The sequence below is a fragment of the Tachypleus tridentatus genome, chromosome 12 (genome assembly GCF_004210375.1).
Source record: "Tachypleus tridentatus isolate NWPU-2018 chromosome 12, ASM421037v1, whole genome shotgun sequence".
Lineage (NCBI taxonomy): Eukaryota > Metazoa > Arthropoda > Merostomata > Xiphosura > Limulidae > Tachypleus > Tachypleus tridentatus.
This window is the reverse complement of record NC_134836.1, coordinates 110604042-110630337: the sequence shown is the minus strand read 5'-3', so window position 1 is coordinate 110630337 and position 26296 is coordinate 110604042. Positions and strand designations below refer to the sequence as shown.

Below are 26296 nucleotides of genomic sequence, written 5' to 3'. Positions count from 1 at the left end.
AGCCTAAAAGGCATATTTCAGCATGCCTGTCGGGGATCAAGATATACCCTAGGCACCTAATTTTACCTGCAAGCACTCCAAAAATCTCTAGAAGGTAAGACAGACAATTTTTGCTTGCTTGAATATTAAGATTTTATATTATACAAATTTTAGACCTTTTAAAACTTGGTGTACTTCAATGAGAGATATAACAGCGTCAAGACCTTGCTAGAAGCTTTGAAGTATGATGAGTATGGCTGGGAGATTAACGGAGACTTCAAAATGGTGGCATTCCTGATGGGTCTCCAAGGAGGCTTTACCAAGTTTCCCTGTTATCTTTGCCTTTGAGACAGCAGGGACACTGCAGTGCACCACAACAGAAAGCACTAGCCACAACGGACCGAGTTCTCTGTGGAGAAGCACAATGTCAAGTGTGAGCCACTAGTGGACCTCCAGAAGATATTGTTCTCACCACTGCACATAAAACTGGGTCTTATGAAACAATTTCTCACAGACTGCAGCCTTCAAGTGCCTTCGAGACTTCTTTCCTAAAATGTCTGAGAAAATGGTCAAAGCTGGTGTCTTCGTTGGACCACAAATAAAGAAGATCCTGGAGTGCACAGAATTCCCTAAGAAACTTAGTAGAAAGGAAAAAAAGCTTGGATCAGCTTTGTCGCAGTGGTTCGGGGCTCCTTGGGCAATCACAAGGCCGAAAATAATGTGGAACTGGTTGAAGCTCTGGTGAAGAGCTACGGCAAAATGAGCTGCAGGATGTCCCTGAAAGTCCATATTCTTTACGCTCATCTTGATAAATTTATGTAGAACATGAGAGCATACTCAGAGGAGCAAGGCAAGCGTTTCCACCAAGATATACTGGCCTTTGAACGCCGCTACCAAGGAGCATACAACGAAAATATGATGGGAGACTATATTTGAGGTCTGATACGTGAAAGTGATTTACATTACAGTCGCAAATCTCGAAAAAATACTTACTTCTAAACATTTTTGTACAACTTTAGCATAAATAATGTAAATTTTGAGTCATATGTTGTTTTATTCAGAGTTTATGTCAATGAAAATGTGCAAATTTTCCTGTTTTTAAGTAGGAAATAGGTTAATTTCTAAATGTTCTTATCCAGGTCACAAAAGCAAAGTTTGAAGGGAATAATGGCCATTTTTTTCTACTTTTACAACATACATAATTAAGAAATAAGACATACTATCTAGGAACAAAATTTGTGTTACACTTCTGGTATTAGTGTTTGTTAAAATTTCAATTCTTATGCGAGTGTTTTACAATTGTAACAAAAAGGGCGAAAGTGATACAACTGATTGGTCAAGTGTATAAGGGCCTGGCATGGCCTAACGCGTTAAGGCGTGTACTTCGTAATCTGAGGGTCGCGGGTTCGCGCCCGAGTCACGCCAAACATGCTCGACCTCCCAGCCGTGGGGGCGTTATAATGTGACGGTCAATCCCACTTTTCGTTGGTAAAAGAGTAGCCCAAGAGTTGGCGGTGGGTGGTGATGACTAGCTGCCTTCCCTCTAGTCTTACACTCCTAAATTAGGGACGGCTAGCACAGATAGCCCTCGAGTAGCTTTGTGCGAAATTCCAAAACAAACAAACAAACAAGATCAAGTGTATAATGGCTCTGCCGCTACGATCGGCAAGTGCTCTGGTTTTCATTAGAAATTGAGATAAATCGTACCTCAAGCCAATGACATTCACCGTTTTGTTTGTTGTTGTTTTAATTTAATCATCATAAAGTGAGTAAAATCTGCCACTCAGACAATGGACCAAATTGAAAAAAAAAATGTAAAATTTAAAATAACGTCAGAAACACGGTGGTATTGTTAGAAGCGTTCTGTTGTTACATATATAGTAAGGTTCGACTGTTTTATTAAATTTTTGTAGTATGTTGAAATAAATAACAGCTGTTGAAACCATGCACTAAATGCTTCATCCATTTTGGCGTTAATTAACTAGACATTTATATAGCGTATGCTGTTTTTGAATGACATCTCACATAAAACAAAAGGAGCATCAGATATGCTGCCAGGTTCCAAGCTAGATTACTTGAAAGCAGCAGATCTCATTGAGTGTCGTCTAGTAGAGTCGAAAACCTAAAGATATGATGAGAAAGCTGTACATTATTTTCAACGTTCTTGTGACATCTTTACCAGAAATCACCTAGAATATTGTTGCCACCGGCGTCGGTTTCAGAGCTTCTCCACCTTCTTCAATACGACCAACTTTGTAGCTCTAACCACGTTTATGAAGTGGAAAACAATACAAAATTCATCTTATATGAAACAAGCCATCTTGTCTCCGACCATTTATCGTTTTTTTGGAGAAATAAAGAAGCTATTATACTGGTAAAATTTCTACATCTTCCTCTTGGAAATCTGAGAAGATCCTGGATTTTGAGATCATTAAAACTCATGCAGCCCATTACAGACTGAATCTTGAAGTTATACAAATGGAAATGAGGCAATGAAATTGAGACATGTAAAGCAGTCGAAGAATTTGCAGTATCTCTGAAATCCACATTTCCATTATTAAATATTTGAAATACACTAGTGTCATTTGCACACTTTTTAAGTACAATGGCCAATGTATAATAAAATATATATAAAGATTCTAATAAGTATAATTATCTTAAAAACTAACTTGTATCGCTAAAAAAAACACTTATAGAGGAAACCCGCTGTTGCTTTTAGCATGCTTTGTGGTAACTGTGAGAAAAACCTTTATACTGGATAGATGAAGTGGAAGAAAAGTTACGACTTGGTACCATTCAGATCTTCACATTATATGGCTGTATAATAGTAGATATAACAAATACACTAAGTATTATGAAAATTGTTTAATATCAAAGCCTAAGTTCAAAAGATTTAAAGATCAATCTACACTTTTATCTATGTATTATTCAGTTATAATAGTTTTGTAGTTCAGGGCTACTAACGGTATTCACTGAAACAAGTATAACCTAATAACACATGTTGATCAAAATATAGATTAGATTGCACCTCTATTAGACTTAGACTAAAAATACATAACATTGAAAATACTAAGTTTATTTATTAACTTATAGGTGATTGTTGTGAGAACTAAACTTTGTTGAGTCGAAGAAGTTACGATCTGCTGTGCAGACAAAAGAGCTTTATCTGAGTTAAAAACTTCATATTATTTTACAAAATCATATCAATGTAACACTGCATGTGAAAATCTAATTTCTACTTAATAAATGCTTGTATGAAATGGGACACCCAGTTACAAATAAGCAATGTAGATGGCAAAAAAAAAATTGTTGCTGATAATCAGCTTTTATTGATTTATATATGTTAAATTTTCCACTAGTAGTTAACATATTCATACAATTTGACTACCAACCAATTATAAACTGGTTATCTTTTGGTACATTTGTTTGTTGGACTTTGCAGAAAGCTAAACCCTGGTTGTCTGCATTAGCCGTTCTAAATTGTGAGGTACCAGACAAATGGGAAGGCAGCTGGTCATTAACTCCCACCACAAACTGTTGTTAGACCAAATAGTGGAATTTGACCATCATTTTTAAATTACATCCATGTTCCTAACTGCTGAGAATTTTTGTGTATTTTTCTTATAGAAAGCCATATGTGGCTATCTTCTGCATCTGCTGAGAGGAAAAGAACCCAAAGTTGTAAATTTGTACACTTATTGCTATCCCAGTGAGGAAGTGTTTGTGTTTTCTTATAGCAAAGCCACATGGGCTATCTCCTGAGCCCACCGAGGGTAATCGAACCCCTGATTTTAACGTTGTAAATCCGGAGACATACCGCTGTACTAGCAGGGGGCCCCAGTGGGGGAGCATTTTCTGTTTATGTTTTATGCAAGAACAGATTATAATCCATGGAGTCCCATGTTCAACCATTAGGTATATTAATGACTGGGTTGTACAAAATTAATCAAGTATATCCTTCCTTTGTATAGATCAAATAATCATGGTGAAAATAAGTTGCAAGAATTTTCCCAAACTCGTTCAAACAAATTTCATCCAGACAAGTAGTACAACATTATCACAAATCTCTCTTAACAACAAACAGCTCAGTTTTAGAAGATAAAAATCAGCTATTAACATAAATATGTTCATTAAATCTTGAAATTATCAAATTATTGATTATCATGTAATGTCAAAAAAGTAAACTCCACATCACTTTTAAGGTCTTTTCGTTTGACTGAGATTGGCCACAAGACAATAAATTATTATTCACACGAAACATTTACTCATATTTTATAATTGTAAAAATTTTATTATTCAGTAACAGAGTTACATTAATACAAAAGTTCTCAGAAGTTAAAATGTATAAAAACTTCATCACTGTTTTCAATTGTATGAACAATGACCAGAATGAGGATAACATAACCAGAATAATCTTAAAACAACACAGTTATTGTAGTAAAACATTTCATTCACAATTATTTTATTACTCAATGTTTCTATAACAGTAGTCTATTTTTCTTTTCAGAGAGAAGCTATTATAATGTATAAGAATTACTACAATTTTGCTCAAAACGTGCATCACATAATTTTCAGTTTTAAAATTGGTTATGTATAGATTCAATAGACACTTCTGTATATTTCTTAATCTTGAAAGGAAATGTTTAACATAGATTCAGAATTAAAATTGATGTTTGATTGAATTTCGTGCAAAGCTACACAAGAGCTATCTGCGCTAGCTGTCCCTAATTTAGCAGTGTAAGACTAGAGGGAAGTCAGCTAGTCGTCACCACCCACTGCCAACTCTTGGGCTACTCTTTAACCAAATAATAGTGGGATCGACTGTCACATTATAACACCCCCATGGCTGATAGAGGAAGCATATTTGGTGCAACTGGGATTTGAACCCACGATCCTCGAATTACGAGTCGAATTCCTTAACCACCTAGCTATGATTTAACGTATGTTATTGATATCCACTTAAATATATTGGGCTATGATGAAACAAAAGTTTAAATGAGAAACTCCATAATAAAAGTTGTTTAAACACAGTTGCTAGAAACGTGTATAATCAGTTCACAGAATTTATATCAAAAATCGATGTATATGACATTACAATAATTTGATTGTGTATAGTTTGGACATTTTGTATTAAAACAGTTAGGTTCAATGCTAAATGTAAATATATGTATGTGAATTTTTCTTTTTCAATGAGTGTTTAATAATGAGAACGTAACTTATACTGTGTTTGTAGATGTCTTTTCAATTTTTTTTTTCTGCAATATAATCAAGATTTTAATTTTATTAATCCCTCCTCTTATTAAAAGGTCGACCTAACATTAACTGTTATGAATCACAAAAATATCTAATGAGGTTAAGTGTCCTCACCATTTGTAGATAACGTGATTATCCTTCTGTTGTTTATGTTCAATGTTACTGACCCTCAGATATATGTGGAAAGAACACGTACATGTTATTAGTTTTAGTCAAGATATTTCATTGTATGCACAAATATTTGTGAAACTATTTACAGAAAGGTAACAATGGTAGTTTTAATTTATATAATAGTAATGGTTAAACATAACAATTTACCTGGAGTGGTATAAAATCCTTTAAAACTAAACATCAGCAGAACAGTTGTATACAGTGTGGCCCTTAAGTCCCTACCCATCCATATATTTTATGTATCCAGTGTATCTGTGTGCTGTCCCTCATTCTCACTGCACAATACTTGTCACAATATGCTCTTCAAGTGTAAATGGGCTTACATTGGCCACATTTCTCTAAAAAAAAAGAAACAAATTTATAATACATCCATAATTGAATATAACACAATAACATATGGATGGGTAGGGACTTACGGGGCACCCTGTATATTAAATCATATATCTAAACATGAAACTTTAGAGATCTAAATAAAAGACCTTTTTAGGGTGATTAGATCGAAATGTGTGGTGAAGAAGATATTAAATATAAAAACAAAACTACATGGTGGCCCGAAAGTCCCTACCCATCCATATGTTATTATAAACAACGTTATAATACTAATGATGAGTTGAAGGCAGCTGTTATCACGGCATTTGGAACAATAACCCCTGCTATATTGAGAAAAATGTCTCACAGAATATAGCATTGCATAATACTATGCAGTGAGAATGAGGGACAGCAAACAGATACGCTGGATACATAAGATATCTGGATGTGAAGGTATTTATGGGCCACCCTGTACAGAATAAATTGGAGATATTAATAATTGTTTCACATACATAAAACAACAAAAAATGCAAAATATACATCATACAAATAATATATGAAAAAGAAATAATGATGTAACTGTCTCATTTATGTAATAGGTTTATCTATAAAATGAAACATTAGATATGATAAATAATAAACACTTTTCTACAGATAATCACGTTATACCATATGTCAATAAAACAAATGAGAAAGGCTATTTTCGTATTTTCAAAATGGTTATTCTTCCACTTGGTTATCGCAAATTTAAAACAATTTTATAACACATTCTTTACTCATTGTCACCAAAATCATGAATACACTTTGCTTTTTTTTTCATAATTATAATATGAAATATAATTTATCCACAATCACTTATCATCTTTGAAACTTTACTTGTAGTTTTGTGATATCTTTTTTTCTTCTCCTAACATTGGACTAAGAACTGTAAAAAACCATGAAAGGTATTAATTTTTATTTGACGGAACAAACCTGAACAAGATTTTCTCTTATATAAATGGAATTGTGTATTTCGTGTTGTGTGCATTAATAACAACTACACCATTTTGTTTACCTGATCAATTTGATTACCATGGTGTTGATATGACATATAACGTTCTCATAGTTTCACCACGTTCTTTATAGTAAAATGTGTATAGATTTGTCATTTTGATAAATGGTTTTATTACCAGAATTAAACATTCCATGTTCTAAGTAATAACAACAACAACAAAAACAGGCAATCAGCAGCTAAATACACTGTATTAACCAGATTCTTTTGTCAGAAATATAATAGTGTGTGTTGACAAAACAGTTCCATTCAAGTTAAACTTTGTACTTTGTACCTGTTTTATGAATTAGAAATCTAGGTCATATTTTAATGCACTGGTAGTGGAAGAACTAATTCTAAATTGAAGCAGGTCATCCAGTTAAAAATCATCAATTCCATAAGGTAAATAAAAACTTCCAAATCAAAAGCTATTATTCAATTAAGTTACATTCTTTAATATTAGCAACGTCATACAATTAGACTAACAACCAATTATTATTTGACTTTATGAATCAAACATGATTTATATATGTTGCATTTATTAAAATTTAAATCAGAATTATCTGCATTATCCATCACTAATTTTGAGGTGACACACTATAAATTAAAATTGACTGTTAAAGTTCAAAAATAAATCTTCATCCGACTTCACAGTGATTTTCACCTAGATGTAATTAACTTACTATTAACCTTAACTTCAACACTAAAAATTATTTTCATCACAAATTACTTTAGTATTATTAATGTATTTTAAGCACCTCAAAGGAAACTGTTAAGAATTTTAATTATGAAATATTTATTTCCTGGAAAAAAGTTTTTATAAATAGAAAAACAACTTTAATACAAGTAAAATTCCTAGAAGTTTTAAAATTAACTTAATGATATGAAATATTCAGTTGTTTTCATGATGCTTGACTCTCAAATTTCATAATTCAAGACAACTCTGTAAGGTTATGATTTTTAGTTTGGAATTTCAATTCGCACTATTCTAGAAAACAGTTTATGTCTCATTATATGATATATATATATATATATATATACAAATAATATCTATATAACAATTAGCTGAGGAAACTTTGGTTTGACATAATTATCAATAAGTCAGTAATTATGTAACTGTTTTTTCTTATCTGTGGAATTCTGATATAAATACAAATGGTATGTGATGGTGAACATTGTTCATTTTTCAATGGTGAGTTGTTCATGCATTACCTTCATAAGATTTGTAAATGTAGGCTTCCTTCATACCTCTGGTAGAACTTGGTGGACAATTTGATTACACTTAAATTGCACTTAATTATATACCAGGGCCATACATGCAGCACAAGCGAAAAACATGGCTGTTGGTTAGCAAACGTAGCACTACAGAACTGTCAAAATACTGCTACAGGCCTGCAAATTAACTATCACTGTGTAAAATATACCCATGTATCTGACTAAACTGTTTGAAACAAATTTCACAAATGTGAATTAAAATCCAGAATACCCATTTTTAACCCAGTTTTAACTAAACAGCACTGTGCTGCCATATTAAATCTTGTTCATTTACACCAGAATTGGCTATTTCATTATTGGAAATCTTTACTCATTACAGATGAAAGTTGATGTTTTTAGTTGTGACAAATTTGTACAAAGATGGTAGTGCCAGGGTGAATGTTATAAGGCTTCCAATACCATGGAGTTTGATCATTATGGTGGATGTTCTGTTATTGTTTGGGTGGAGATTTTCTTGAAAATTTATGCTGATACAAGTTTTATTGATGGAAGTTCCTTAACTGCATGACAAAATCCAGATAACATCCTACATCCCATTTTAAGATTTTTGTAGGTGGCATCAAAGAAAATTTCACAATGGTTCCAGACCCCATACCACCAAGTTATTCAAGGATTACTTAAAACAGACAAGGATGGAGGTGGTGGAGTAACCAGCAAGATCACCATACTTACATACCCTCAAACCAACATGTCATGCAAATTTCCCTGCCAATGTTGTGGATTTATGACAAGCTTTGACACAGAAATGGAATGCCATGCCTCACGTTTACATCAGACTCAATATTAGAAGTATCCAAAGACATTGTCAAGAATGTTTACAAGATCAAGGTCGTCATACCTCTTACTAGAAGTTAATTATGAACTTTAGTTTTGTGTTCCTCAAGTTTCATGTTGTACACATAAATGGATTACAAGTTCATTTTTGAAGGTGTTGTTCAATAAAGTCACATGTTATTGGGAAAATGAAAACTCAAAGATTTGGATAAAAAAAGTTTATAATAAAGGCATCTTCATTGAAATTAACATTTCTGTTACCTTCATTACTTACAGAAGTGTACAGCCCCATTCTTCTTTTTGGCTTCCTTAATTTTTTTGGACAGTGTATTTTGAAAGTTGGAGATCTATTAAAACCAAAGCTCAAAAGAACTTTGCTTGGAATTAAAACAAGGTTCATTACAGTTCTTAAAAAGTATTTTACATTAATCACAGGTTTTGGCTTTTGAAGTTTTATGTTTGATTTCTGTCAGCACTGATGCTGTATCACTTTTGTAACTTTAGTTTGTTTCATGCTGTACCTATGCTCAAAAAACATTAGAGTACTTTGTGCACATTTGATCTAGGCCATACTCAAAATTGGGAGTACTAAGTCATTATACTGTGCAATCATTCCTTGTAGGCTTACTACCTGTACCAGGAGTACAAAATCAAGTTTGACTTGTTTTGATAGGTGTGTTCAGTGGTGGTAATGTATGTGACAAAAATAGACCTACCTTGATTACAGTCTGTTAACATTAAGCTTGGGACTTAACCATAGTGTGTGAATTGCTCTTCATATTAGAATGTTAATGTAATAATGGGAAAGTGCATGTTCAATGACAAGTGGCTGGAGGACATTCAGTCCATTCATTGGTAAGTCCAACAGCATGCATGCTTGATACCTATTGCAAGATGTACACAAAGATATTTCAACTTAGAACAGCAAACATTAAGATTGTTCAATCACACAGTGAAAGTTGAAACATAATTCTAATTTATGTACTTACTAGTGTGTGCAGAAATATAAATGTAATTGCAAATTACATGCAAAACGACACAGTGAGATCTAGGTCTACAGAAACACCTATTGGGACCATCACAGGAACTTATGTGCCTGGAGATCTGTAGACTACATCTAGGCCTATGTGTCCAAAGGCTGCCAATCTATACAAGACTATTAGATCTTTGATGAGCATATGTGCTTAGAGATAAGATGTAGATCATATCTAGGCCTATAGAACCTATACCAGACATTCAGATACATGGAAACATTCAAAACAGAAATTCTTTTGACTCTGAAAACTGTTAGCATAAGTCATACAAGTGCAATAAAAATACTGGATCACTTTATCTGTCCATGTTCTTTTATAGTGATATTTGTAAAGCATTTAAATGTGGGTAAGACAGAACAGCCTATTTGATAAAATTTTCATTGGCACCATACATAAAATATCAGTAGATTTTACAGGAACAAGCTGGTGATTCTGTGTTAGTGCTGGATGAGAGTCTAATCAAAATTACAAGATACAAACAACTTGACTTTCAAGTTCATTACTGGAAAACAGTTGGAACAGGCATTCATGTACAGTTCAGAAGAAGAGAAAAACTATTTTCGGAGTAAAGAATCTCTTCAACTGCAAACAAATAAATTTATTAAGCAAGCTGTTAAAGCAAAAACATTCACTTCACCGCTAAATCTAAAGTAAACAGGAGACAAAGGAAAAAAAAACTTGCTGAAATAAAATAATTCACAACAAAGCTCAGGAGATACAAAAGTTGTGAAAAATTTGGGTACACAAGTTCAGTGCAAACGTTTGTACTTAACACATTTCCTGCTTGATAATATTTTTGAGTTTGAAAATTTCACTGCCTATTTACAAGTTTAAGCAAAATTTAGCAGAATGAATGAATTAATATTCCTTTTGCAGCATTATGTTTTTAAATAAACAGCATTCAAAAACATGTTTACAGGCTTTAAAGTTGTTTTATTCATGGTCTTAAATTAAGTGCTAGGAACCCTATAAAATCACTTCTTTTGTCTCTCCACTGTGTCACTGAGAGATCAAGACTGACGTTTTTCTTGTGATTCTGATATCTCCAATTGTTACTTAAAGATTCTGAAGACTAGCATATGAAACAGATGAAGAAAGCAGAATTTATTAACAAGTAACACCTTTTGTGTGGTTATATCTACCATATTCAGAACTTTGACTTTAATTCATAATAAGATGTACTTCAAGAAGATAATGAAAGGTGAATTTATTAGTAAGTAACACTTTATTGAGGGTTTTATCCACAATACTAGTGCCTTGGTTTTAAATCCTGATAAGGAAGTACTTGAAGCAGAGTCCCCTGGTGCGACATAGATAATTTCACAAAACAACAATGCTTGACTGCAGGATTCATTTCCCTGAAGAGGACATACAAGATGGAGGAAAGTGTCCCTTACTGTACTTTAATTTTATGTTATATGGTAAGTATTGTTTTGTGTTGTATGAAGTTATTACTTCAACAAAATGTATTCCACATGTGTTCTTTGATGTCATATTAAGTGATTCTTTCTAACATAATTTTCTAACCCAGTGTGTTTTTTGATGTCGTTTTAATTCTGAGTTTCTTCCAAACTGTTTTTCACAAATTGCACAACTGTAAGGTTTCTCTCCATTGTGTATTCTTAGATGACTTTTTAAATCACCCTTTGATATAAACCGTTTACAACAAACTTCACAACAGTATGGTTTCTTCCCAGTATGTATTCTTTGATGATTTTTCAAGATACTCTTTGTCTCAAAGTATTTTTCACACACTGGACAACCAGTTGTCCAAATTTAATCTTTCTCTCCAGTGTGTGTTCTTTAATGACATTTTAAATCACCCATTGATATAAATTGATTTTCACAAACTTCACGACTGTATGGTTTCTCCCCAGTGTGTGTTCTTTGATGTCTTTTTAATTATGAATTCTTTCCAAATTGTTTTTCACACATTGAGCAATGGTAAGGTTTCTCCCCAGTGTGTATTCTTTGATGTTTTTTTAATTCAGAGTTTGATCCATACTGTTTTTCACAAACTATACAATTGTATGGTTTCTCCCCAGTGTGCATTCTTAGATGATTTCTTAACACACCTTTTGATATAAACTGTTTTCCACAAACTTCACAACTATAAGGTTTCTCCCCCGTGTGTATTCTTTGATGATTTTTTAAGATACTACTTCCTACAAATTTTTTACCACACACTACACAATTGTAAGGTTTCTCACCAGTGTGTGTTTTTTTTATGTCTTTTTAATTCACTCTTTATTCTGAATTCTTTTTCACAAACTGTACACCTGTAAGGTTTTTCACCAGTATGTATTCCTTGATGTGATTTTAAGGTACTCTTTGTACCAAAGTGTCTTCCACACACTGGACAACTGTATGGTTTCTCCCCAGTGTGTATTCTTTGATGTATTTTTAAGTTACCTATTGTTACTAATTGTTTTTCACAAACTGGACAACCATATGGTTTTTCCCCAGTATGTATTTTTTGATGTCCTTTTAATTCACTGTTTGTTCTAAATTGTTTTCGATAAACTGTACAACTGTATGGTTTTTCCCCAGTGTGTATTTTTTGATGTACTTTTAAATCACTGTTTCTTCTAAACTGTTTTTCACAAACTTTACAACTGTGTGGTTTCTCCCCTGTGTGTATTCTTTGATGTATTTTTAAGTTATATCTTGAGAGAAATTGTTTTCTACAAACTATGCAACTGTAAGGTTTCTCCCCTGTGTGTATTTTTTGATGTATTTTTAATTGACCATTTGTTCTAAACTGTTTTTCACAAACTCTACATCTGTATGGTTTCTCCTCAGTATGTATTCGTTGATGTATTTTTAAGATACTTTTTGCACCATATTGTTTCCCACAAACTGTACAACTGTATGGTTTCTCTCCATTTTGTATTTCTGTATGTTCTTTTAATTCATCATTTGTTCTGAATTGGTTTTCACACACTATACAACTGTATGGATTCCCCCTAGTATGTATTCTTTGATGTATTTTTTAGTCACTGCTTGATCCAAACTGTTTTTTACAAACTCCATAACTGTAAGATTTCATCCCAGTATGACTTCTTTTGTCTTGATTAAAATAACTATTTCTCTCAAAATGTTTTCTATAATCATCACAATGATTTGATTTCACTCCAAATTGTATCCTTTTTGGTTGTGTTAGGTTATTCATTGTTTCCACTGACTATACAAGTGTATGTTTTACCATTACACTGAGGTATATTAAATTCTTTTATGCTATTTCTATTTAAAGTTGTTTCTCCACAAATTTCATTGTTTGGTTTGGAGGATTTTATATCTTCTGTATGGTATTCTTCTTGTTTTATACTATGATAACAAGAACACTCACCCACACAATAGATATTTGCACTGGTCTTTGTATCTAAAACAGATATAAATTAACCAAATTACAGTTAATAATACACTTGGTGGACCTCTAAATATATTTAATGTCCTATTGTGAGAAATACAAATACCATTATGAAAACTGTAAAGCTAAAAGCTAATTATAATGTAATTTTCATAGTGTAATTTGAAAACATATGTATCTGAATCATAATAACAATGAAAACAAACTATGAGTGACATTCCACTTTTAAAAGATTTTTAGTAGATGAAATAAAGTCACCTGTAGAAATGCATGTATTTTCTAATTGGAAGTGGTAAATTATCAATGAATCTAATTTGTACATTTTAACATTAATTAAAATGAATAATTCAAAATTCTATGTGCAAATCATAAATAAACATTTATAAATGTTAGAAAATACTAAAGGTTTATCACTATATCTGGTTTTTATTAAGGTATCATCCCTGTGATTAAAAGCTATTTGATTACAGTCTCGACCACTCCAGATTCTATACAGCTAGGAAGGTTCAGCTAATCACATAAACAAAAATAAGTGACAAGAATACATTCTCTGTACAGTTTGTAACATTAATCTACTGAAACAGGTTTCAACCACTAATCAGAAAATTTATAGAAGAACCAGGATGATAAACACTGGTCAGTAAGAAAATTTTTTGTTTATTTTATAGAAATGATTGATGTTATCCCTGTTGACTTTCAGACAAATTTAATCTTATAATTGTTTTACATCTTTTGTTGTCATTTTATCACTTCAAAACCTTTCACACAAGATTTTTCACTACAAGTAAAAAAAAAAAGCCATACAAAACAGATGTGTATACTTCAAATTAAATCAGTCTCATATGGTTCAGCAATCTATAAAATATACCAAGAATTTAACCAATATTTTCAAGCCAGTGTCAATGCACTTAACAGTTTTAGGTCTTTGTACTTACCAGCTGTATTTCCTAACACAGACTCATTTTCTTCTTGAAATTCAGTTTTCATTTTCACATTCACATCATGATAGTTTGAATTATCCAGATCATCATCATTACTGTCACTGAACTTTGAAATAATATCATCTTCTAACAGATCACCAGGCTGCTCTGTTTTCTTTTGGCCAAATACAGCCTAATATTAAACAGTTAGTGTTATTATTACACACAGTCTTCACAGTTTACTGGTTTAAAACATGATGGTATAATTAATCAACTTAATACTTCAAACTTATACATATTTGTAAACAGTAGCAAAACTATTTAAATGCTTACACATCTTTTTGCCTTATCTATAACTAAGCAAAAGAAAGAGGAAAACTTTGAAGAAAAGCAGTTTCATTTCTGTTACATGAAGTTCAATATTTTGAATTAATATACAACAAAAATTTATTTAAATGGAAACACTTAATAACCATTTTCCTGTTTAAGAAACTTGTAAAAAGCCTTATACGGATATAACTGAAGTTGTATATATTTAAAAACGGCTGGTATGGGTAGAGAAAGCACTAGTAGAGGAGTGAACAATGTTTTGACCTTCTTCAGTCATTGTCAGGTTCACTAAAAGTGGGCTTTCTCGTCATCATGCATAATTGAAATTTTTTTTTGATCATTTAGAGTTTTATGTAGCAAAGCATTATGGTATCTACATGAAATGGTGGGTACTAAAGAGTGAGAAAAAACAAAATACATAGAAAATTGAAAATAAAATACCCAATGAAAAGATTTTCATTTTCTTTTCATCAAATCAAGCTACAAAATAAACTAAAAATACTATAATCTATAAAAATCCCCAAATCTGAACAGCTTCACCATCTGCAATAACTCTGACCTATATCAATGGTAAATTAGGAGATAAAATGTCTCTATAATAGTGCTGTGATCTGAGTATCGTGAAGGTCACTTAATGGTACACCAAGTTCTCATACAAAAAACAATGACAAGCAAAGAAACTAGCTAACTTAAAGCCTTATCAAGATAACTTCCTCTCTATGAATTCTATGGAAACTAAATGGCTATACAACAGTAGGAACAACATGGAAAAGCTTGTTGTTGTATTTCTCACTCCAAATTAACTACTACCTGGTGGAAAATCTTGCACCAATGACATGCCTCATGTCAAGATAACAAGACAGGCAAGAGCAGGTGATTTTGTTGCAATGTCAACAAGTTCATTCACACAATTACTAACATGGCCAAGAAGTATGAAAAATTAAATAATGATGATAAATAATGACAAAAAGGTCAGTGTTTTCCAAATATCCAAGAAACTGGATGAGAACTCACATTAAGTGATTCCAGAGCCTTCAAAGAGTGATGTAACACAATATAGCTTATATAGTTCATGTACTGTTTTGCCTTAAAATAATTCACAGCAAGGCAAATTGTATATAACAAAATCTGTGAAGGGGATTATATGATTGCTCACTTCAGCAAACTAAGGCAGAGCTCATAGGACCATATGGTTTCAAACCATTCATAAAAATAGAAACAGAAGAACAGTTTAAAATGTATTCAGAAGAGATAAGACCATACCTGACTTTTTCAAATGGCTTAAGAAGAGGTCGCAAGTAGGAATGGTAATGAGATGTGGTGTAATGAGCTGAATATGTGAAATGAGCATTAGATTATGGTTAAATTAAAGTCTAGGAACTTTGTCTAATCCATCACAGGAAAAATGGCATTTTTCAGACAGAACACAGTAAAAGGGCACAATCGTTGCTGTTGCCAAAATGCATGCAAATGATTTTAGAAGAGAACATGCAACTATCACAACTACATAGATTTATGTTTAAAACAAGCAAGCACAAAGGTGAGACTTTGATTACTTAGATAGTTGAAATAATTTTAAAATGGTAAATAACTGGATAGTCTAAATTCAGTTAGTTGATTATTTACACAAACAAATTGTAATCTCAATTAATGGATTAGTTTATGAAACATTAATCAAAGTAATCACTGCTCATTAGTAATCAGCTAAATAATTCAGCACTAGTAAATACAAAGTTTCCTTGTATGGTATAGTCACATGTAATTCAAATAATTAAAAGTATTTCAATTCATTAATGATGAAAAAAGGAATTAACCATTTCATGACAGGTTGGTATAATACACTGAAGTTTGCATACTGTAAACTTTCAGTAAAGATTGTGTTTTGTGCATAAAAAATTAGATTTGTTATGAAGTATATTTACTATAGATTTGTTTTTGAAGATGTTTAGTTTGTTTATTTACTTTTCCTAGTGTGAAGTGATGGTATTTCTCAGATACATTTTGAGTCATCTGAGAGTTGAAAACGAATGCTCCACTAAGCTCGTTGACACAGGCAGCGTGGAAAATACTTTCAACACTCTGGAAATGACTGGGAACACTTCTGCATTGCACATTGCGTATGCATCTATGACATTTTTTGGTCTGTTGTTTGCAAGTGATTTGTACCAAACCCTAAGTTCACCTACTGCAGCTAGTGAAGTGCTGTCAATGTCAGCCTTGTATACATTGACCAACTCTTTAATTTGGTCACATTGTTGTGCTGTAGGTTCTGACCATTCTGTGGTAGATCCTGATGGTAGTAGACACATGAAGTTTGTAAGGAGAGTTTTGTGACTGGACAGACGGTCACATATTTGTAAAGGAAATTCATCAACAAATGGTACAAATACAACAATACGAAAGTACTTCTCAGGGCTAGTGGTTTGTGGGTTAGCACATTACATTTATCTTTTAGCCTGCCTTGGCATTATGATGTCAATTTTAAGCTCACCACACAGAGTTTGAGCCTCACATAAAATGTTGTTAAATTCATTCACAGTATTATTTCTGAGTGAATGGATTAAATCTTCCACTATTTAGGTACATCACAGCACCTAAATCAATATTCTGTTGCTGCAGTAAGTTGAACAGAGGTAAACTAAAGGAAAACAATTTAGCAATGGTAAGTAGAGTGATGATGAATTCTGGTTGTGTTATAGAACACAACAATTGATTGGCTTGTGTGGCAGAATCTCTGTCTTGCCAACCTGATATGGTCTCAAGGGCATCTGCAACTGCATGAATTAATTCTAGAAAGATAATGACTGAGACATGCCTCTCAACCCACAGGGTGGGGCAGAGACCTTTCAAACTTTTTTTTGGATTCAGGTGCTTTATTCTCCACCAAAAGAACCAAAACGTACTTTCATTTGGGTGTATTGAGAAAGTTTTCGATGCTAGAAATTACTCCCATGGAATTTTGCACAGGAACTTCTTTAGAAACACCAGAAGTTGCCAAGTTTAGGAATGGGCACTGCAGTGCACATAGGGTGCAAGTGGGAATTTAACAGTTTTGTGTCTCTGAACACCATTGAATTTCCAACACTCATAGAGGCAGCACCATCATACCCTTGTCTTCGAAGATAAGCCATGTCAAGACCATATTTTGTCAGATTGGTTATGATAACATCAGCCAAGTTTCTGCCTGTCACATCATAAACAGGTATAAATTGCAAAAAATCTTCTCAAATTGCAACAGAGTTGTCATTGGCATGCAAATATCTAACACACAGCGAAAACTGTTCAATGCCTGAAATATCTGTTGTTTCATCAGCTAATATTGAGAAACACTTTGCAGCATTAACCCTGTTGACCAAAGCATCAAGAACATGAGTATTACAGGCATTGATGATTTCATTTTGAATTTGAAGACTCAGATACGTAGCATTCCTCTTTGTACTCTTAAGGCTTGCTGAAAGCTTGACATCACCCTTTGCCCTGTAGTGCAAAATTGCCCAAAAACTCCCATCATTATTGATTTGCTCCTCATCAGTTTCACCAACAAACACTGGACCAAAATCATATTTTCCCCTCAAAGCTAAACCCTGTCTCCCACACAGCAATACAGTATCAATGATAGGTATTAAATATTGCTGGTTCTTTTCAATTTCTTGCTTGTAAGTTGCATCAAGCTGCAAGTGCACAGATGAACTTGTGTTTACAACTTGTAGAAAATTGTTAGCTTTTTCTTTGCTGTCTTGGTGGTACTGTTTCAATTCATGTGCCTTGAAGTCTTCAACAGCCTTCTTCAAGTTTGTGTATGAAAATTTCACTAGTTGTCCCAATTTCTGGCTTCCAACACCAGCACCATCAGGAACAAAAAGACAGCAGTACTTGCAGAAAGCACTCATTGCATGTTGGCTGTAGAGTAGCCATCTCCACTGTAAAAGCCAAGAATGCTGAAAATGCAGCTTTCTTGGACCACACTGGGGGAAAACATAATCACTCCCTGACTTCCAGGCATTCTCAAGGAGGCATTTTTTGGTTCAATGTGTGGAAAACACTTTGTTTCAAAAAGTAACTTAGAATTACATCAGACTATACATACTGAAGAGAAACCTTACAATTGTATTGTTTGTGAAAATAAATTTCAAGTAAAGGGTAACTCAAAAAGCCATGAAAAAGTACATACTGGAGAGAAACCACCACGTGTGGAAAACACTGTTACAAATGGTAAATTAAAAGCTGTCTGAGAACACACACTAGATAGGAACCTTACTGTTGTTCAGTTTGTAAAAAAACAATTTGGAAGCAATGGTAATTTAAAATTACACTGAAAAATGAACACTTGGGAGAAACCATATAATTGTACAGCTTGTGAAAAACAATTTGGAACCAATGGTTACTTAAAATTATGATAAAGAACACACACTAGGGAAAAACTTTACAGTTGTACATTTAGTGAAAAACAGTTTAGAAGAAAAGGTGGATTAAGAGGACGTTTAAGAACACACAATGAGAAAAACCATACAGTTGTACAGTTTGTGAAAAGCAATTTGGAGGAAACAGTTAATTAAAATTACATCAAAGAATAAATACTAGGAAGAAACCTCATAGTTTTACAATTTGTTAAAAACAATTTATAAGAAGTAGTACATTATGAAGACATAAAAAGTACATTCTGGTGAGAAACTTTATAGCTGTACAGAATGTGTGAAATGTTTTATAAGAATCAGTATGGTAATAGAGAATACACACTGGTGAAAAACATTATAGTTGTACGGTTTGTGGAAAACAATTTGGAACAAGTAGTAATATAAAGTTACACCAAAAGAATGCACATAGAAGAGAAACCTTATAGTTTTCAGCTGGAGATTAGCTCAAGAAATAAAAGATACATATTGAAGATCTATGTAAAGAGCTTGGGCCATTAGGTTGTTTCTATCAAGTGATTGTAGTTTGGGTGTTTGAGTCGTAAAGTGACTCACATACAGTTGCAAAAATGGGACCAAGCACTCCAACTTCAAACGTAAAAATTTACTCAGAAAAATAACTTAAGAACTATATTTATTAATGTAATATATTATGAATACAAATGTATTTCTTAAGACAGTGGCATATAATCCTTTTCAAGGGGGGTAGGGTGGAGAATTATGGATCCAGTGACTTGACTGAATCTTGGTGTAAGGAAAAATTGAAGTAACCAAGGAAGACCCACTTTTGCTGGTCAGTTGACAAATAATTTATCTGATCAAATAAAGAGTCTGAAGTGAAAGAGATTAGTCATGCATATATTTCAGTCTATTGGTAATAGACATCAAATATAAAAATAAGGTATGTGTCCTATAGAAGGTGATTTGTAGATAAAGTGTTTTTAGAAGGTTGCTGTTGGTTGTCCAGATTATCGATTAGAAGTACGAGTTGTGACTAGTTTAGGAAAATTCTTGGTTTTTGCATGTGATTGCTACTTTGTAGCAACATTTTGCAAGTTTGGTGAAATAGGTTTTGATTATTAGAATTTGAGGTATTTTATCTAAATATTCCTGAAAGGTGTAATTGGGAAGTATCTGAGTGATTTTAACAACTTTATTTTGTAAGAATTGAAGCTCTTTAAAGAGGTTAGGTGGCATGGTGCAAAATGTGATACAGATATATTCAAAGTGGTCTGTGTAGCTTTTGTGTTTTCTTAATACTTATTGGGTACTGTATCCTTTGTTGATTCAAGCAATGCATCTGAGATATGTTATTTTCTTACTGACAGATTTTATTCTGTTTTTAAAATGGCTTGTCCAAATGTAAATTTGATTATGAGATATTCCTAAAAATTTGATGTTTCCAGGAGAAGGAGATTGTTGTGTTATACAGGTTTGTGTTAAGATTTCTGAGTTTTTTCCATATGTCTGTTTATTTTATGCAACGTTTTTGTCTCATTGAGTATAACGTATCACATATTACATCATTGCTCTGTTGCATTGAGTATTTTTAAACTTTTTGTGCTGCATGGTTCTGGTTGCATAAAGTGCTATCAAAGGCAATGTTGTCAACATATTGAGGTGATAATGAATAAGTTGTGGGAAATGGAATGTTGTGAATGTATATCTTATATTATAATGGCTTAGAACAGAGTTTTGGGAATTGTAATTGGAGGAGAGATATATAGGAAACTAAATGGTTGATAACTTTTAAAGTTGTCGCAGTTGCTATGTTTTTGAGGATATGACTTTAATTGTTGTCAATTTCCAGATTGATGGATAGTATCCTAGTTGCAGGGAAAGGTTATATATGGCTGCAAGATATGCGGATGTAATGTCAGGTATATTTTTAAAACTATTGTTGATTTTATTTTTACCTGGGTCTGTGTTTTTAGCTTTACTGAGATTAATGTCTGTGGTAATGATGGGTTGCATGTTCAAGTAGTGTGGAGAAAGGTGGTGATCTAATGAAGTAGGAAGGAAGGGTTTAAATATTTCAATAGTTGCTATTTGATTGTTGATATTGGTATAGTGATTATTGTCAAAGGAGTCTGTTGTAGGGGTTATAAAAGCATTTTTAAGTATACTGCATAGAGGTTAGCTTTTCTTGGTTGGTGGCTGCTATGGTTTTATTGTAATGTATGCTACACTACATGGCCAATGTAGCCACACCCATAACTAACAGGCACATAAAGTCAAGCATACAGCCATATAATCTCCATAGGCAAACACTGGAAGTAAAATGAGTCATACTGAAGAGCTCAGTGGCTTTCAGCGTGGCATTGTCATGGAATGACAAGTCAGTTTATCAAATTTCTGCCCTGATAGAGCTGCCCCAGTCATCTGTAAGTGCTGTTATTGTGAAGTGGAAACATCTAGGAGCAACAACAGCTCAGTCACAAAGAAGTACGCCACATGAGCTCGCAGAACAGTACCTCTGAGTGCTGAAGCACGTAGCTCATAAATATTATCTGTCCACAGTTGCAACATTCACTATCGAGTTCTACACTGCCTCTGGAAGCAACATCAGCAAAGAACTGTTCATCGGGAACTTCATAAAATGAGTTTCCATGGCCAAGAAGCTGCACACCAGCCTAAGATTACCATGCGCAATGCCAAGGGATGGCTGGAGTGGTGTAAAGCACACTGCTATTGGACTTTGGAGCAGTAGAAACACGTTTTCTGGAGTGATGAATCACGCTTCACTGTCTGGCAGTCTGACGGATAAATCTGGGTTTGGTGGATGGCAGAAGAACACTACCTGCCTGAATGCATAGTGCCAACTGTAAAGTTTTGCAGAGGAGGAATAATGTTCTGGGGCTGTTTTCCATGGTTTGGGCTAGGCTCTTTAGTAACATTGAAGGGAAATCTTAATGTGTGTTTCCAACTTTGTGGCAGAAGTTTGGGGAAGGCCCTTGTTGTTTCAGCATGACAATGCCCTCATGCACAAAGCAAGGTCCATAAACACATGGTTTGCCGAGGTTGGTGTAGAAGAACTTGACTGCCCTGCACATATTCCTGACCTCAACCCCATCAAACACCTTTGGGATGAATTAAAGCACCGTCTTCTTGTTTAACAACAGTGCCCGACCTCACTAATGCTCTTGTGGCTCAATAGGAGCGATTCCTCAGCCGTGTTCCAAAATTTAGTGAAAGGCCTTCTCAGAAGGCTGTTATAGCAGCAATGGGAGGACTAACTCCATATTAATGACCATGGTTTTGGAATGATATGTTCAACAAGCACATATGGGTTTGATGGTCAGGTATCCACATACTTTTGGCCGTGTAGTGTAGCTTTTTATGCAGATTGGTTGCAGGTGACTGATTTACATATTTTCCAGAAGTGTTGGATTGTAAAGGGAATTATCTCTTTATCTGTCAAAACTTATCCTGATTTGCTTGTAAAAGAATGAGCTTTTTAATAAGATTATTTTTGTTCATAACTAGGTTTAGGGTGAGATCATGTGGCATGATGAAGCTATGTTTTAGCTGACGTTGTCCAGCATTTATGTTTTGATTAACTATTTTACTCAGAACTGTCTCATGAGCAATTTGGGAAAAAGCAATGGAAATATTAGAGACATTTGGTAATTTCGTTGTGATTTTGAGCTGTGTGCCTTGGGAAGGAAGTTTATGAATGTTGGTCTTTAGTAGCAACAAGTTAGTGTTTACACAATCCAGAGTTTTTGGTAGTGGTTGATTATTGCGGAGTTATAAATAGACAACTATTTCGTTGTGATTACCACCATTATATTTATGTACTGTGAAAACAGAAGTGTGGGAGAAAACAGAGACTGAGACAGTTGTTATGTCTAACATAACTTGATAGCCATTTGTGTATGTGTCAGTTGGTTGGTTTGTATTTATAGTAATAAACTCCTGTTAGCTACAAAGTCATGTAAAATTTTTGTGTTACTATTATTGATTCCACAGTTAAAATCTACACGTTTTAAGTTAAGGTTTTCCATGATTATACTTTTACACTATAGATTGTTTGTAATTAATTAATGTCCATGCAGTGACACATATAGAGGTAGTAATATAATAATGAATTCATCGTGGTGATGAATCTGACATAAAATAGATTCATTTTTGCATCGTATCAGGATTGATGGAAAGATTATCTTAGTGGGTTTTTTAATTATAAAGTAATGCTATAACTCTATTATGTGGTATTTTTGGTACAGTAATTATTTTATAATTTTGGTATTTGAAATGTATGTATATTATTCAAGAGAATTTCATTTAAGTTAATAATATTAGCATTAATTTCGTTTCATGGTTGAAAAAGAATTTTTTTAAAGTTAGCCACCTATCTTGGATATTTTTATATGGAAGACATACCACAACAAAATAAAGTAAAACTTGCATGTTGATGCATAAAGTGCTCCTCCAGTGTTTAATAACCTTAAGAGTATATATTGAGTATGCTTGTCACATTAATGTCAAAGTAGCTCGTGGCTGCAGTACAGAATTCTGTGGTAAGGTACGTGATATCATTGATGTCTTGGGTTTTTTTACAGGTATGAATAGCACTAATGACAAAGGCAACAAGTCTGACCATGAAAAAGTACCCACTGTATTCTGTGATGTCTGCTGCAGGCGTATAGTTTGATCTATTTCACCATAGAATTTTGGCTGATTTAGTGGCGGTAATGATGTTATATGATATAAGTATAGTTGGAAGCTGACGGTTCATTGGGAACTGGTAGTTCTGGAAGCTGTGAGTGGTATAAGCTTGGTGGTGTTTTCTGAAATCTTCTTGATGACGAGAAACCCACTTGAAATAAAAATGTATCTCAGAACGGCTGGTATGGGTATTAACACTTTTATTGATAAGCAGAGAACAAAGTTTCGACCTTCCTAGGTCAATTCGATACTAGGAAGGTGAAACGTTGTTCTCTGCTAATCAATAAAAGTGTTAATACCCATACCAGCTGTTCTGAGATACATTTTTCTGAAATTTCTTGGTGGTAGCTGGCAACGTCGTCTTTGAATTTTGGTAATCCAAAATAAAAAGTGGTATTGGGTCTCAACTGCTAGTTCATTTGATGAGTTCTTGAACGTTGGTTCACTCAGTTATTTGGTGATAGGCTCTACTTATTAAATCTTGATTATTTTGATGTCCGAAAGAGCAAGTTCCTCGTGGATTTCAGTGTTTAGTGGTACACCCTTGATGACTATGGCTTTTCTGGTGGATGGTTCCTCAGCAATCTACTGAGTGACCTTGGAACTACTGATATCATCATTCGGCTTGTTGTTCAAAAGTGTGGCATTTCCCTGCCGGTTAGAACATCTGATGCATACTATTCCAATGGCCAGTCATCCAAGATGTGTGAAAATAATTCTTGAGAAAGCCTCTTCATGGCTTGTATGATATCTCTCTTTTTGTAGGTACCAGGAATTCCTTCTATAATTATTGTAGGTGATGGTTGTATGTTGTTTTTGTGTCATGTACATGCTGTGATCTTTGACTTGGTTGCAGGCTCAGTGTTCTTTACTTAGCAAGTGGGTATCTAATCTAATTTTTGATAAGAATTTAATTTAAATCTTTCAGACCACTAAAAGGTCTTAAAGACAGTCAGTGGTAGTCAGAGAATTTTGTTTCTCTTCGATTCTTTTGTAGATTAAAGTTTATTAAGTGAATGATAATAAATTTTGATCTAGTTGCTGATATGTTGAGGTGTTAAATTAGACTTCACTGGTTGGGTGCGAAGGTTTAACACAGTATTATTGAATGAGTAGATTGGCTATTATTTATAGTAAGTGTAACTAATGAAATGAAATAAATGCTTCATAAATCTAGGAAGGTTATTTGTCTTGAGCTGAAAACAGGAAATCATTGTGAGGAAGAATGCTTAATGGTAGACAGAAAATAACCTAACTTGATGCAAACCAAGGCTGTGACAAAAGCATTAAATTCAATGTTAATCGTGTTCTGTAAATGCAAGTGATAAAATTTTGCAATATGCTAAAAAGTATTTAAACAACTTCATATTTCTTTAGAAGTACACAGTGATGAATCTGCTTTTGTAATAAGAGTGTATCACCTTATTGCCCTTGCTTTGAGTCTGACACTAATTTGTCATTCTGATTCTTTTCCTGAAATAATTTAAGACCTCAAAATAGTTCCTTTCAGAGTTGCTATTAGAGGATTCAACTGCTGTGGAAATACACCAATAAAACCCACTATTACGGCTGGGGAGCCAAAACAAATTCCCCTACATTGCCTGGAAGGAACAAAAACATAAAATTAGTACACATTAAATATAAGTGAACATCTTAAAATTGGCTAATCTGGTGGCAGGTCGATGGTAAAGCTTGGAAAATCTGATAGTAGTCTAATTCAGAGACAGTGTTTTCTATGACATTGTACTGATAGGAGCACAGCAACATAAAACTGTGGAAAAACTTAATATCAGTCATGTTTTCATAAGGTGATTTGGACTGCCTGGATAAAGAGCAAACGAATATGTAAAAGTTGTCGTCTGGCTGTTTTTTTTTTGTCTGGGTTCTCCTGTCTCTTTTGGAGACGCATTCTTGGTTTAACGGTTGACATTTGGAAGGAGTTAATTATTGTTGAAGCATGATTTAGTGATACATGTACTTGAATCTGTGTGGATTGATTCTTCAATATGTCCTTGCTAATGAGCTTCTCTATTGGTTCAGGTTCCTTCTCAGATTGTGTAGTTTGCATTGACATGTCTTTGAATCTTACCTTCTGTTATGAATGCTTCTTGGCAGGTGTGACTTGAAATCTGGCAGTAGTTATTTCCAAGGTTGCTTTTGGTAATTTACTAATTTATTTTGGATGATCTGAGGGTTTGGTTGGTAAGACTGTATAGGTTTTAGGGCATTGTCTTGGTTTTCTGCTCTGAAATGGAAAAACGTATAAAACAAGACATGAGTTCGTGTATGATCTGCTGTGAATTTAGAAACTGTTTGCTATCTTGACGTGGTGGGTTGACTGGCTATTGGTTCTATAGTTGGTACTATGTACTGCGGTAATGGATTAGTTCATACTACTGAGTAAACATCTTCAGGTGAAATCGACTGGTTGACGCCCCTAAGCAAAACATAGATTAGTTATGAATAAGATATAAGAGGATAACTAGTGAAATTGAGTTCTGTAGAAAACAGAAAAGTTACGTCTTCAGGAGTGAGGAATTAAATAAAATTATACCTCTTGGTAACAGCTTTGTTTTCGTATTGCCGTCTTATCGAAAACACCAGTACTTTATAAAAATTAAATTATATAATTCTTATATTTTGAGAAAAATATTCGAAAAATACCAATTAATTGTAATAAAATGAGATCTTCAAATTAATCAAATTGCTTTAAACATACATTTCTTTATTTTTTAGATTCAATGTTTTCGTATTTTTCATTACAAGTTTTA

At 33.5% G+C, this 26296-nt stretch overlaps 2 protein-coding genes and 1 long non-coding RNA gene across 9 annotated transcripts in view; all 3 read right to left on the bottom strand.

The window, feature by feature from the left end:
* LOC143235321 (uncharacterized) overlaps nucleotides 1-26296 on the bottom strand; it is a 53074-nt gene that overhangs the window by 26501 nt on the left and 277 nt on the right. For 2 of the 7 annotated variants that reach the window (XR_013019033.1, XR_013019029.1), the window contains exons 2-3: nucleotides 14131-14308; nucleotides 5551-6637 (exon numbers count right to left, since the gene is read on the bottom strand). This is a non-coding gene — a long non-coding RNA (uncharacterized LOC143235321). Of the gene's footprint in view, nucleotides 1-5550; nucleotides 6638-12805; nucleotides 13208-14130; nucleotides 14309-25614; nucleotides 25771-26045; nucleotides 26250-26296 lie in introns of those variants that run through there. The other 5 variants (XR_013019031.1, XR_013019027.1, XR_013019028.1 and 2 more) reach the window with 5 other exon arrangements.
* LOC143234890 (uncharacterized) lies at nucleotides 11912-12811 on the bottom strand (the record flags this gene model as incomplete). Its single annotated transcript, XM_076472582.1, has 1 exon — nucleotides 11912-12811. A coding segment is annotated over one exon (780 nt), but the record flags the coding sequence as incomplete, so codon positions are not given.
* On the bottom strand, nucleotides 14315-18415 carry LOC143235318 (zinc finger MYM-type protein 1-like). Its single transcript, XM_076473344.1, has one exon. It carries the CDS (start codon nucleotides 18333-18335, stop codon nucleotides 17670-17672), a length of 666 nt encoding a protein of 221 aa, XP_076329459.1. The 5' UTR covers nucleotides 18336-18415; the 3' UTR covers nucleotides 14315-17669.